Source organism: Anser anser, assembly GCF_964211835.1.
Source record: "Anser anser genome assembly, chromosome: 4".
Lineage (NCBI taxonomy): Eukaryota > Metazoa > Chordata > Aves > Anseriformes > Anatidae > Anser > Anser anser.
In genome coordinates this window covers 44,378,344-44,392,318 of record NC_139724.1, presented here as the reverse complement: position 1 = coordinate 44,392,318, position 13,975 = coordinate 44,378,344, and the positions used below count along the sequence as shown (strand labels likewise).

The 13,975-nt window shown below is 42.3% G+C and overlaps 1 protein-coding gene across 1 annotated transcript in view; it reads left to right on the top strand.

Moving 5' to 3' along the window:
- AFG2A (AFG2 AAA ATPase homolog A) overlaps nucleotides 1-13,975 on the top strand; it is a 191,193-nt gene that overhangs the window by 145,427 nt on the left and 31,791 nt on the right. Inside the window, exon 14 of the mRNA XM_083833773.1 lies at nucleotides 8,332-8,496. Coding sequence (XP_083689899.1) covers nucleotides 8,332-8,496 — 165 coding nt within the window. The remainder of the gene's footprint in view (nucleotides 1-8,331; nucleotides 8,497-13,975) is intronic.

Here is a 13,975-nt window from a genome sequence, read left to right as displayed (position 1 = left end):
CATGTGGCAAGAACAACAGCTTGTGTCTGAAGTTCGCCTTGCAAATGAAGCCAGAGCCTCAGCCCTGAGCTGAGATTCTGCCGCCCTGCGCGGGCACAAGGAAGGGACGGGAGCTGCAGCCTGGGCAAGAAGAAGCAGCAAAGCCAAGCACCTTTTTTTGCAAAGAGTTCATGGCTTGAACACTTGTATTAGGTTGTCCTGAAAGTATGGGCTGATTGTGGAGAATGTGCTAAATTGCCTCAGTTTTTCTAAGACCGTATTGACAACGTAGAGCAGAGGAGAGCCTGATTCTGCTGTCAGAGCTTGCCATGTCTCTGAATACACTCAAGAAGCTTGATTTTTGAGCTGAATTTCTGTTGTGGCGAACTGGAGTATCTGGAATCATATCAGTAGGGTTGCTTGGATTTGCACTGCTTTTATTGCATTGAAAATGTGGTGTGTTACTGACAGGTTTAGACTTTTATAGATGGAGGCCTGGGCAAAGCTTGGCTCCCAATGAGCACTGCAGTAAGTCGTGCCAACTGGCCAATTTAACTGTTTGAAATATCAGGGAAAAAAAGCATGGAGATACTAGTTCTGCAGCTGCAGAGTATCTGCCTGCAGATGTTTCTGCCAAGAGAAGTGATTGAAACGCCGTTTCTTGAGATATTTTAATCCTATCTGAACAAAAACACATAAAAACGTGCTCTGGTATTGTCTGCATAGGCCAAGGAGCACATTGTTCCTTGCAGTTGTGTTTACATGGTCTCATTGCTGCAAGGAAACAAGTCTCCTCAAGCCCTCTTTCTCTGCGATTCCCCTTGAATTAGCTATCTTTATCAAACTCTGCGGCAGGACTGGGATGCACGGCGGTTGGGATGATGTTGTTACTCTGATCAAAAAAGATTGGGATATTTTGGTGCGTCCAACTTTGTGCAGGCGTGGAAATGCAAGGCTCGTGGGTGGTTTTCTTTGTTTGTTTGCTTTTGCACGGTTTTTCTGCTGTTTTCATTGTCAGCAAGCAGTTTGGATAGATGGCGGAGAGGCCTTAGCCCTGCCACCCGTCCCCCTTGCACAGGAGGGGCTGTGGGAGATGAGCTCAGGAGGCGGCAGGAGGGAGCAGGAGCCTCTTTCCTGAGCTGTATAGGCAAGATAAGGCAGCTGAATAATCCCTGGCGCTGCATGCCTGGTGCCATATCCCCAAAGGCAGAGGCACAGCTACTTCCCAGCTGGAGCAGCCCGAAACCCCAGCATTTGACAGCCTGGTGAGGGCTGCAGAGCAGACAGCAGGCTCCTGGCAGCATTGCTGGGTGCCAGGGCATTTTGGGTTGGCTGCCTGGTGGGAGCGTGGCTGCGGTGGTCGGGCACCCAGCCCGCAGCGGGACCTCGTCCGTGCCTGACAGCAGGTGTGGGGGAGAGAAGATAGCTCCAAATCACAAGCAGCTCTGAATGCTTTGGCTGTGTGTAGGCTCAAAATGCTTTCACTTTTAGCAATGCCTATTAAAACCTAGTCATTTAAGTAACACTCTTACCTGTTTCAACTCACCACCGTTAGTGGGAATGGCTGATTTGCTGGATAAGTTGCAGAAGCCAGGTATGTCATTCAAACAAGGGACACCAGTGGTTTCTGTTGAGTTGCAGAAGTTCTTTTGCCAAGTTTCGTTTCATAGGAAAAGATGAATTTTTAATTTTTCTGCTTACTAGAACTGTAGGGTAAGCTCAGTTTTGCTGTAACAAGTTAAGGGAACAATCTGTAATGACAGCTGAAGGTGTTGTTTCCTGTCAGTAGCTAGCAAAGAGAGCAATTTCAGAGTATGCTGTGAATTACACGGAGAAGGTTCCCTCTGCTGATGACATGAACTGCAAACGGGTAAAAATCAGTGGTTGAAGTAAAAAGATAAACTACTGGTTTTACACCTGGAGGATAAGAAAAGCAAGTAGACAAATCCTACGCAAGCAGGGGCATTTGCTTAACAGTCAAGGACAGGTTACATACTTACTTTTCAGATGGTTAACTCCCTGTATCGCTTCATCTGGGTTTTGACTCGAACAGGGAAACAGTTTATATCATCCGAGTTGTTTTACTATTTGTCGGCATATCAAACCGTATATTTGTTCTCTGCCTTTAATTAGTACTTATGGTTTATGCCTGAGTAAAATGTTCATGCTGTGCTCACTGCCACTTGATAGTGCACATTCTTCCTGAACACCTGCTGTCAAACTTATCATGTCTTTTCTTGTCAACTTGCACAATGCTCCAGGTCTTGAGCAAGACTGACATGACAGAAGGGTTGTATAGCCTGATTTTTAGAAATCTATGCAGAAGGTGAAGTCTTTGTATAGGGACTGATAATAGGAAAATGCAGCATTTTGCAGGACTTAGTCTTCAGTAATATCCAACAAAAATCTGTTCGCAAATGAAGTTTTTTAAATAGTGGATATACCGTAAGTTAAAGACACAAACTACTCCACCCCAAGTGCAATTGTAGATGTTGTGTAACGAGAACAGAGAATAATCTGCACAAATCTTGGGAGAAGTACAAGGGTGGTGACCAACAAACAAGTCATCAAAGAGGGGAACTGGTTAGAGATGTTGGCATGTGCTGAAGGTGGTGACAGCCTTTGGCACGGAAGGAGGAAAGTGGGGAGGAGGAAGAGTGTGGGGAAAGGGGCTCTTAGCAAGAAAAAAGCAGTATCGCTTGACTCAGGAGGCTGTAATTACAAGACTCCATCCTTGTGACACAGCACATAAGTGTGTCACCTGAAACAGAGGACCTCAAGGTTGCCTCCTGAAGAAGCTTGTGCTAGATGGAGGGGAAAGAAAAACCTTGTAGAACAATAAAATTTGGCTCTCCAGTGGGCTATAGTTTTTAATAGTGATACTCAAACATTTTTGCTTGCCTGTCTTTTCCCCTCAGCACCTTCTAACCTTACTTAGTTAATCCATAGTTGCAAAGAGATTCCAGCAGCATGTCTAATGAACAGCATGGATGAGCTTCCCTTACCTGAAACTTTTGATGATCCTGAAGTGCTAAGCGCTTCCTGGCTTGTTGCACTGGGATCTTGACCTGCCCTGGCACAGAGTAAGAACGAAAATATTAGGCACGAAGGTGAGCTTTGAAACGGTAGGAGAAACACCATCATGGGAGCTGACTCCAATCCTGCAAGAGATGAATATGATGGTGCAGGAAGGCCCTTTCATCGTTATTAACAAATTCACTTCCTTAGTCTCTCCTGTCTCAATACTTTCCCCACTTGCAATACATCTGTCCTAACATGTGGGCAGGAACACTGAAAGGATCTCACAAACAGTTATGGCTTGTGCAGGCTACAGGAACTTACTTCTAAATGCTTTACATATGTTCAAGTAGTGTAATGATGAAAGTCAAAAGATTTGCATTACTAAATTAGATTACAAGTTATAAAGTACCTCTCATAATCAGGAGTTTGTGTAAATAGGGACCACAACCAGGGTTCATAAACAGCAATTGTTAATTCAAGTTGGAAGGATTTAGTTACAAAGGAAACAGATTGCTCTGTTATTTCCAGTTTTCTCATTTTCATCTGTAGCCTAATCCCAATGGACTGTAAGGGCAGGATTAAACTTTTAGTTGCATTTTGTAGGTCCCGTATTTAAAAAAAAAAAAAAAAAGCATGTACTTGAAAGGAAAAGCCTTGAATTTAATATAAAAATCTGTTCTTACTTGTGGAGATTGATTGCAGCAGAGAACAACACGCAGTAACATTAATTTTCCAGGTGAACTTCCGTTACCTGCTGAACTTACTTGCTCTCTTACACACCTCAGTCTGCAGTTTCCTCTGCAGCGTATGCTTTGCTATGCAAGTTACATTTTGCTATTGAAAATTGTGTCAGTTTGCTATGTTTTTGTAATTGTATTTAATCTATGTAGTTTTGTTATAAGATCCAATCAAGAAAATTTTGGTGAGTGTAGACGTGGCTGAAGAAGTGTGTCAGTAAGAAAGCGTTTTTGTCCATCCCAGACAAAGCTCATCATCTGTGCATGCTTCTGTCAGTGTTACAATTCTGCATTGTTTGACAATGTAGTTCTTGAAATGGGTAAGCGTTCTTTGAAAAAACTGCGTGTGGAAAAAAAAAAAAGAGGAAAAGGAAAAGAAGAAAAAAATTAGCAAAGCCCTGAAGTTAATTCTAGTCCATTCTTACCAGGAACCACAAATATTTCCTTGGCTTTACATATTTAAGTTTTCTTTCCTGAAATAATTAACTTCATAATTGCACACAAAATACACATTTTTGAATCGGCTATCTTTTCCAATGCTGTATTTGGAAGTAATGCTCTCTTTTAATTACTAAAGAATTTAATCATTTCTTTTTGAAAGGGCAGTATTTTCTTCTTAATTAAAGTGTGTTTTTACTATTGATGATACCACGTATTACTTGATGGTTATCTCACTTTCCTGAACCCTGTTGCTCCCCTGAAGAATATTGTGTATGTTTACTACTAGTAATCTTTCCATGTGTGGGCACTCAGACCCCTTTCATAACTGTTGTGGTAACAACAAAAAAATTACATAAACTTGCAAAAGAATTGCTTAATGGTATGAAGCGTTCTGGTTTCTACCAAAACCCCAACTACTTAATTTTGTGCCCTTTCCTGGCCTACATAAATTATGCAACCCTCACATCTCAACATCAGTGAATTATGTAGCTCTGCGCACACATCAATTAATTTTGGCCCCATCAACTTCCCACCTTCTGTGTGCTCCTAGCCTCAAATCAGTTTTGCATCTCCCAGCCGCAAGCAGTTAATTTTGTACTCCCAGCAGCTCATATCTGCCCGAACCTGCAGCCCCGCTTCAACTCTTCACCCTCCCCCAGCTGCCTCTCCTCTCCTCTCCTCTTGCACAGACAGCCAAGCCTCGCTCCTGCTGCTGCTGCTGCCACCTTATCTTGCCAAATTTCTCCTCCTCCAGCTCAGCAGCGAAGGTCAATTGCAGGTGGCTTCACCTCCAGCCTGTGGTCAGTGGTGGGTTCCCATGCCACCGTGCCTGCTGCACCCTGAGGGCTGTGGGGCGGTCCTGAGGTGACCTGGGTGTGCTTGTTGCTCCCTGTGCCGTTTCCAATGAGCAAGCTGCAAGGTGGGAAGTCCGTCTTCCTGAACGGCCTGTCAGTCACAGCACTTGGAGCAGCCACCTCCAAACACCTTCTTTATTTCTGCAGATAAAGTGGCGCTGAGGAAGAAGGTGCCACCATCCATAAAGGCCTCAGTGTTAAAGGTACTGCAGATGTCTGCACCAAATCCTACAATAGGCTTCGCTAAGCAACCTAGAGAGAACTCATTTTCCTCCAGGAGAAACTTCAACAGTGTGCAAAAACATCAAGAAAGATCTTATTCCCTTAGTGCCAACCTCTATGTGCAGCTCAGTTCTGATTTCTGAGTTATTTAGGCCAAGAAAGAAAAATAAGTCTGTGAGCAGTACACAGAGACCAAAGGCCTCAACATCTAGCCCAAGAGGATGAGATGATGGCCTGCAAACAAGAATGGCCTCGGCTTGACATTGCTCTGTGCGCTTTCAGACCAGCGGGCAGCACACCAGCTCTGCAGCCCACCTGTGGCCTCTTCCTCTGCTCTTAGCTCCTTTGGAGCTTGCCCAAGGGAAAAGCAATGCAACAGCGAAGCGAGGAGCAGTTGGGCAGTGCCCAGGGTCTTCCAGGTTTCCCCATCTGCCTGTCCTGTCATGAGGGCTGGTGGAGACCATTTCTCGGCAGAATCTGTTTTTCTGTTTGGAAGTAAGAGGAAATTTGACTCTTCTCTCAAGTCAGGTTACCGAATGTTTTCTCTCCTCTCCTTTTTGTCTATGTCTATTTAAGCAGGAAGTGCTACAGAGGCTGACTTGTGCTTTTTTTGTAGGGTTCCCAGCACATCTGGCTGTCTTGGATAAGGTCCCTAGGCCTGACTGTAACAAAAAGTAATGATAGCATGTTTTAAACTCGGGCCTCCAACTAAGACCGTATATAGAAAACACAAAGCATTTGGGACAAACTGGAGGAAACCCAATTTTAAATAACTGAGAAAAAAAAATATTAATTTTTTGACATCTGTAATTGTGCTTTGTAAGATCGGGTGCTGCATCCTGTTAAGAGACTGTATCTCAGCAGAAAGCTGCTAGCTCCAGCTCTCGGTCCCAGCTGATCAGACTTTCTTTCCACCAAACACTTCTCTGTCCCACTTGTGCAGCCTTGGTCATTCATTAGTGTGAGCTAAGCTGTCTCTAGAAAATGTTCTAATTATCTAGGCTTCCTGATTAAACCTGCTTTGACTTAAAAGAGGTGCACCACTGTATTCTTGTGAGCATTTCATGTTTCTTCTAAATAACAGAATTTGCTATGGGCATTTCCTTAAGAGCATGCAGAATGCAATTGCAGTATAATTCCGCTCCCTCCAAGCCTAGTCTTGAAACATGTAAATTTCTCTTTCAAGTGTGTTGGCAAAAAATGGCAACATCCCGATAAATGCATGGCCTAGACACCAAATTACACACTGGTTGCGCTACCATTAGTGTGTCGAGTTCTTCAGTGGCTAAGAGTGCTGTGGCAGGTAGCACCGTCTGATAAGGAAATATGGGTGGATGGCTGGCTTCTCACTCTTTTTTTTTTTTTGAAGGGATCCAGCATTGGCCATTGCCAGAGATGGGGTACTGGGCTAGATACGGGCCTTTAGTCTTCCCTGTGGAGCCTTGCTCTGTTCCTGCGTAGCTCAATGAAACAGAGCCGTGCACTTTCTGCTGAACGTTTTCACATTCTGTTTTAAAAATAACAAGACATCTCTTAACATTCAGGATACATTTTTCCACTCTGAAGCACCACAACAGTCTTTTTAAAGAAACTCTAGGAAGGGTGTTAACTTGATCAATGCTGTGCAGGAAGGAAAGCTCTTTCCTACTATTTTTTCAGCATGACTTTCACTGACATGATCAGGCTGGGAAAAGACTTATTGGCTGACAGCCCAGGACAGCCATGCAATATCTCTAGTCATCTGGAACTCAAACTACTCTGCCCAAGGGAGAACCATAACATAAAAACAATTTAGGTTACATGCTGAATCTTATAAACATTGTTTAGTTTTTAAAAATACTTTTTAAATACTATTTATGCACATTTGCAATGCACATTTTTTTCTCAAATGTCAAGTAGGAAAGGCTGGGAGGATTTTTTTTATTTTTTTTACTGTAGACAGTTTTTTTTAAAATCTTGGAGATTTTTAGAAATACAGGGACACGAGCTTCCTCTCATCTCATAAATCTAAGAGCTTGGCTTCTCCTACATATCAGATATAATTGTTTTATATATAGATAGCGTTTACTTTTTGAGCTAGTCCAGAAACCATGGAATCACAGACAGGTTGGTTGAAGGGAGCTTCCAGAGGCCTTGCAGCCCCCCCACTCACCCAGCACGGGACCAACACAGGCCAGGGAGGGCTTGGCTTCATCTAGCCAAGCCTCAAAAACCTCAAGGACAGAGTTTCTGCAGCCTCCCCAGTGACCTGCCCCAAGGCCACACTTCTCCCCTAGAGAAGAGATTTTTCCTCCAGACCAGTCTGAACCCTTTAAAGCTGCCCTTTGTGGTCATTGTCCCATATACACACATGAGGCTGCAAAGTAGGGGCCTTACCTTGTAACTATTAATTTGTTGAATTTTCAACTCTCTTGTGGCACAGGAGAAAGGTTCTTCTGACAGTCCAAAGCTGATGCTAAAAGGTGTTAAACTACAGTGCTTTTGCATGTCTGTGGTGGTTTTTTTTGGTTTGTTTTTTTTCTTTCCCTTTTTGAAACATCTCTGACCTCTGTCTATCATTACCTTACTGCGTGTGAAAGCCTAACAGAGTAATTTGCTCTTCTGTATACAGCACTAATAATGTGGGATAAATCAACATGAATACAGAATGTAAGCTTTACTTCAATGTCTTTTTCCTCTGCTTGTTGTCTTGACTGAAGATCTGAGCTTGGGATATGTCCATTGCCACCTGTCCTTTTGCCAAGTCCTAACATTCCAGCACACCTTGCAACAAGCCTAAAATTATTATTTTAGGAAAATGACTATAGTTCCTTTATGATGCCTTTTTTCCATAAACTGATATTTCACAAGCTGAATAGCATTACTGTCTTTTCAGTGACTGATTCATTTTTGCATAAGGGAACAACCCCTTTGTGCACATAAGCTTGATTGTTCTTGTGCAGTTCTTTGCTTCTGCTGAAATTGTTGGTTATTTGTTTGGGGTTTTTTGTTATTGTTTTTAATCGACTTATGTTTTTTTACTTTATTGATGTGATGTGTCATTTGTTATAACTTTTCCTGTGACATTTTCATTGCAGGCCTTGCTAAGACCAGGAAGAATAGACAGAATTATCTATGTGCCGTTGCCAGATGCAGCCACTCGTGAGGAAATCTTCAGACTTCAGTTTCGGTCTATGCCAGTCAGTGAGGAAGTCTGCTTGGTGGAACTCGTTCAGCAAACACACAAATATTCAGGAGCAGAGGTAAAACTTTCTGTATGGTCATGGCCACAGAGTCAATGCACAAAATGGTATTTTTAAAATTGAAATAGAGCATCATCCAGGTATTATTCCTTGAGTCTACTCTAAGTGGCGGGGAGAATTATAAGAAAGACTTTGACAGATATATACTGTGATATGTATACTGTGATTTCTGTGTTTCTGCTCAGAAACCAGACTACAATGTGTTTGTTTTTGTTTTTTTCTCTCAAGATCTCCATCAGAGTACTGCTGCCAGGGAAAGGGTGAGCCATAGTAAGGTGGCTCTATTAAGGGTGTGGTGCCAGGTTGAGTGCAAGGAGATGGGGGCAAGTGTTCCCAGATGTCCACACAGTTCAACTGGGCCTCCCCGCATCCCCAGGGAGGGACCCTGTTGCATTCTATGATTTAGGATTGTGGCAAACAGACTGAGATTGAGGAAGGAGAGACAATTCTCAGACAGCATAAGGGAATTGCAAAGGAGTCACCGGTCACTTTGAGGCTCATATTTTCCTGTTCCATATAATCAAGAGCTCACAGCAGCACTTGCTGTTATAGCTCATTACTGTCAGTTAGTCAGCTTCTGACAATGGCTGTCAGGCTATGATGTCCTGTCCTGGGTAGGGGGCGAAACTTCTTCAGATGCTGCTGCCTGGTAATTATAGTTAGTGGTCAGCACAGTGGTCCCTGAATATTATTCATGGCAGTGCCTCATGAAAGAATATTTCATGTTTTCTTCATTTTGATTAATTGAAAGTAATTGTATTACTTCAAAAATTCAGAAAATGTCATTAAGGTTGCCAATTCGACCTCTTAAAAGGTATGAAATACTGGAGTTAAAGTTTCCACCTTACTGTAGCCAGTCCTAGCGAATGCATTATCGTACCATCTCTAATTACATAGTCACCTTTTACTTTTTCCATAGCAGAGTGGAAAATGTGATTTGCTTTCCTTAGCTTCCTCCATCTTTCTGTATGCTGTTTACAAGGGCAAAGCTAAATCTTTGGCTTGGTTCAAAAGAGAGGGTGACTCTGAAGCGTTTGCGTGACTCCTATGGCACTGATGGCCCTTCTCAACCGACTGGCCGTTGGATATGCTGTATGTCTTCCAGGGAAGACGTTGCTCATTTAGCTACCACGTAAATGCTGCTATGTTTTATGATGCAGCACTGCCCACAAGTAACCTCTGGCTGGTGAGGACACTGCTGTGAATACTTCTCCAAGTCAAAGGAATGGGGTCAGACCTTGCCATGTGCAGCTGTGGTGTCCAGACAAGCCTCCAGGCTTGTTCCAGGAAGCTGTGTAAGGGCAGGGACCAAAGTCAAATCCACTACAGCCTTCCTCCTCCGCAGCACAGGACAAACTGTGCTCTGGGGACAAATGAATGGGGTCAACGCAGTGAGCAAAGCTGTTCTATGTAGGACTTCAAAGGCAAAGCAGTGAGCAAAACTTTTTTGTGTAGGACTTCTATTTGCAACAGAATGTGGGATCTTATAATGAAAAAAAAGAAAGCAGCAATCAACTTCTTATTGCAGGCTTAAAAGTTGGTCTAGGGAACTGTTGCAGCTGTACCGCCTATGTGCTGAAGAGTAGTGACTTGAACCATTACTAGGTTTTTACCCCGATGTCAGTGATAAGAGTTTTGCTGTCCTGGGAAAATTTGTCTGCTTCTGTCCAAGTTATAAGCCTCCAAAAACATAAATGTAAACATATCCTCCGTTGTGTATGGAAACTGTTTTCTTACCAGGCAACAACTGTAATGCTTGTATTTCAGAAATTCCAAGCATATGGGGATTTCCTTTGGATTTGGGTCAGCCGAGGCTCTAGTGGTGAATTCCTGTGCTTAGCTTAGATAATGAGTCGCAAATGTCTTGGTGCTGGCTTTCTACAGAACCAAAAATAAGTTAATGGGTCATTGAGTACAAGTACAGACTAGTTGCAGGGGAAAAAAGCCTGCCTGTTTCTAATATGGCATTTCTCATGAATTTTGTTCTTTGGCATCATTCAAAGAGTTATAATAATTGGGATGTAAAGAGTAAACACAGAAAAAGCCTCAGTCAGTGTTCCTTGGAAGAATATATAAAAAGTCTTGACAGTTGGCACGCACAGTGGCCAGTTTCATTAAAGCCTTTTCTTCCTAGTGTCTCCAGCTTCCCAGCTTTAGAAATAGTTTCCGCTGTTGAATGGCAAGTTCCCATTCCACCGTTATACCCTTTGTTTGGAAAAGGAATGGAAAATGCTTAGTTTTGTGACTAGAAGATGCTGTATAAATAGGGAGTTTCATGTAGAGATATGTTGAATCCTCCTACCATGAGCTGAATAAACTGCAAGTAAAGTGGATAGTTTAGTACGCATCTGGCTTCCAACTTGGCAATTTTTCAGATCAGATATGTGTATATTTTTGCCTGTCATCACTTATGACCAGTTATCTCTATTCACCTGCTGGATGTATGTTTATCTTAATGAGTACGTTAAAGATATATCGAGATAGCAAAATAGGGTGTTTACTTCCCACTGTTTCATTTGAGAGAAGATGGAAGATAATTTATGAGGGTAAATTAGAATTCCCTTCTCTCAAGTGCAGGTGAAGTCTAATGTTTAAAAAAAAAAAAAAGTGTATTAGGGGAGCAACATCTATACAGTTAGCTTTTATTATACCAAGCGGATAGGTCAAACAAAGCTTCAGCTTTCTAGAAATATTTGGATTTGCACTTGATCTTTATTTCTAGGCCCTTCTGAAATGCATGCTGGCATCTTGATAGCTCTGCTTTGCAGTGGTGCTTGAGGCTCGTCTTCATGGATACCTGAAATCTGTAAATCAGGACGGTGAGAAATAGCTTTCAGAAGTTTCTGAATAGCGAGGTTTGGCCTTGGAGCTGATATTGACACCAAGAAGCATGCCATCCACCCACTCTGGCAACTTCTTTGGCTGCATCCGTGCCCTGAAGGCATCTGCCTTTTCCCAGGACTGCCTCAACCTCTTGTTAGCGCAACGGGAGCCTTGCACAGGGGTAGGTCTGTTTGCTGTACGGACGGGTCTGCAGTAACCGTACAGCCTGTTAGCTCTCACATGCTGGCCAGTGGGTTTCTCCGGTGTGGTGGTGGAACAGTCAGAGCTGGTCTTGCCCCTGTTTTTTTTCTAGGAAATTTCCACTGAAGGCCATGCCCAGGCAGCTGCCGCCTGGCACGGTTCAGCTAGAGGCTGTGCTGTGCCATGCCATCGGCTTCATTCTCCTCTCCTGACGCGGTGGCATTAGCAAGGAGCTCTGGTAGGCATGGAGGAGAAATCTCTAGTCCTTGAGAGTAATGAAAATGGTTAAAGCAGCAAATGTCTTGCTGCCTCAAAACTTTAATAAGATTAATTCTAGTGTTTCTGCATTTTATTTTGAGCAAAATTGCACCATTATATAACTGAAGATTATTTTTAATAGTTTTGAGATGTCTTCATCCAGAGATTGTTCAGTCAGATGATAGCTAAATGATCTAGAGCGTTTTCACTGCTATAATTCACGTTGAGGAGTTTTATCTGGTTTATTTCTTATCATGTTTCTGTAAAGTATGATTAAAGATACAAGCACAGGAGCATTTAGAAACGAAGTGCAAGTAAAGTGAGTTGTTTGGGTCTGATTAGTTTCCTGTCACGATGTCACTACAGCTAGCTTGCATTACACAAGATGGGCCTTCTAAAAACTAAGGGGCTCTAGCTTTTTCATTTGGGGATCGGTTTAGGTTTTTCATGCTTATTGGCTGCTCTCTGTTACAATAGAAAATGCCAATAGTCTCAGTATGCCTCAGAGGCATACGAGGAGTGGCTGAGGGAACTGGGGGTGTTAGTCTGGAGAAAAGGAGGCTGAGGGGAGCCTCATCGCTCTCTAGGACTACGTGAAGGGAGGTTGCCATGAGGTATGCGTCAGTCTCTTTTCTCAGGTGACAAGTGATAGGACGTGAGACAACAGCCTCATGTTGCACCAGGGGAGGTTTAGATTGGATATCAGGAAGAATTTCTTCACAGAGAGGGTGGTCAGGCATTGGAACGGGCAGCCCAGAGGTGGTGGGGTCCCCATCCCTGGAGGTATTTAAGAGCTGTGTGGACATTGTGCTTAGGGATGTGGTTTAGTGGTGGACTTGGTAGTGTCAGGTGGTGGCTGAACTTGATCTCAAGGGTCTTTTCCAACATAAATGATTCTGTGATTCTAAAGCACTTCTTGTGTAAAAAAGAACACAATCACATGGACAGAATCTGATAGGAAATTGCTTGTCATGTGATTTTTAAATTATACATTATCTCAAATTTTTTAAAAAGGTTAGAAAAAAGGTTGAAGTTGGAACATGTTTTGGCCTAGAAGAAGGACACCAACCTTTATATATGCAAAGACTGATGTCTTCATTAGATTTGTGTTGTGAAGAGAAAAAAAAAAGGATATAATTACAAATGAAATGGAAGGGGTATTCCTTACCTCAAATCCTTGGAGTTTACTTTGTGAAAAGGGATGAGCAAGGGAGTTAGACTCTGTTTCACCACTGTAGAAATATTTTATTCTAGTAAGTAGATGGTAAATAAAAAGGAAAATAAACCCAGTAGAGTGAGGGACCTTCTTTTATTATGTCAGCCTCTGTCAGATTATGTTTTTGTTCCAGGAGAGAAGGCAGTACAGAGAGGGAGGTTTTAGGTAGAAACTGAAACCAAGTGTTGAGTTGTTTTGAGTTTAAAGTTGGTTAGAAATAATAAAACATTAAATATTCTGGATATCATTGTAATATTCTTAAGTGTGGTTGTAAAAATAAGCTAATGGGACTGACTGTTTTTAAATTGGTGGAAAGCAGGTCATGGTGAAAGCAGAGGCTGACATTGTTTCTATAGTATTATCAGTTTCCATGCTTACAGGAAACAATAGTAAAGCGGGAACCTGGGAACCTGTAAATCTTTCACTGGTTCTTAGTCGAAATAGAATAGTTAATGTAAAAAATATCTTTCTCACTTTGCAATAACTCTCAATGGGAACACAGAGAGGAAAAAAAAAGCTAACGAACGTTTGCTCTGGCTCAAATGAGTGCGCGTTTGATGCCAAAAAAGTATCTTTGCAGCAGCACACTAGCTCTAATCAACTGAAGCCTCTGACTATTAAAATATTTATTTCAAAACATACATGTACTTGTTTACCAGATACTGACATATTTAAACTATAAGTTTAGAAGAAACCAAACACCCAAACCAACGACAACCTTCCAAAGCTCCTCTCTTTCTCACACAGGAAGACACCAACTGCAAAAGAAGTGAGGATGTATTCCATTATAGGTGTGTGGGATGGTAAACAAGGTTTTAAGAGATCGGGAAGAAAACAGTCTCTCTTTCCTAAAGTGCATCTTAAATAAAGGTGAGGGAGGGCTTAGATATAGGGAAAACAAGACATCCGGCAAATTACAATGTGTTTTCTTTATATCTAGCTTGCCATGAAGGAAAAGATCTTCCAAACTTAAGGGAAAAG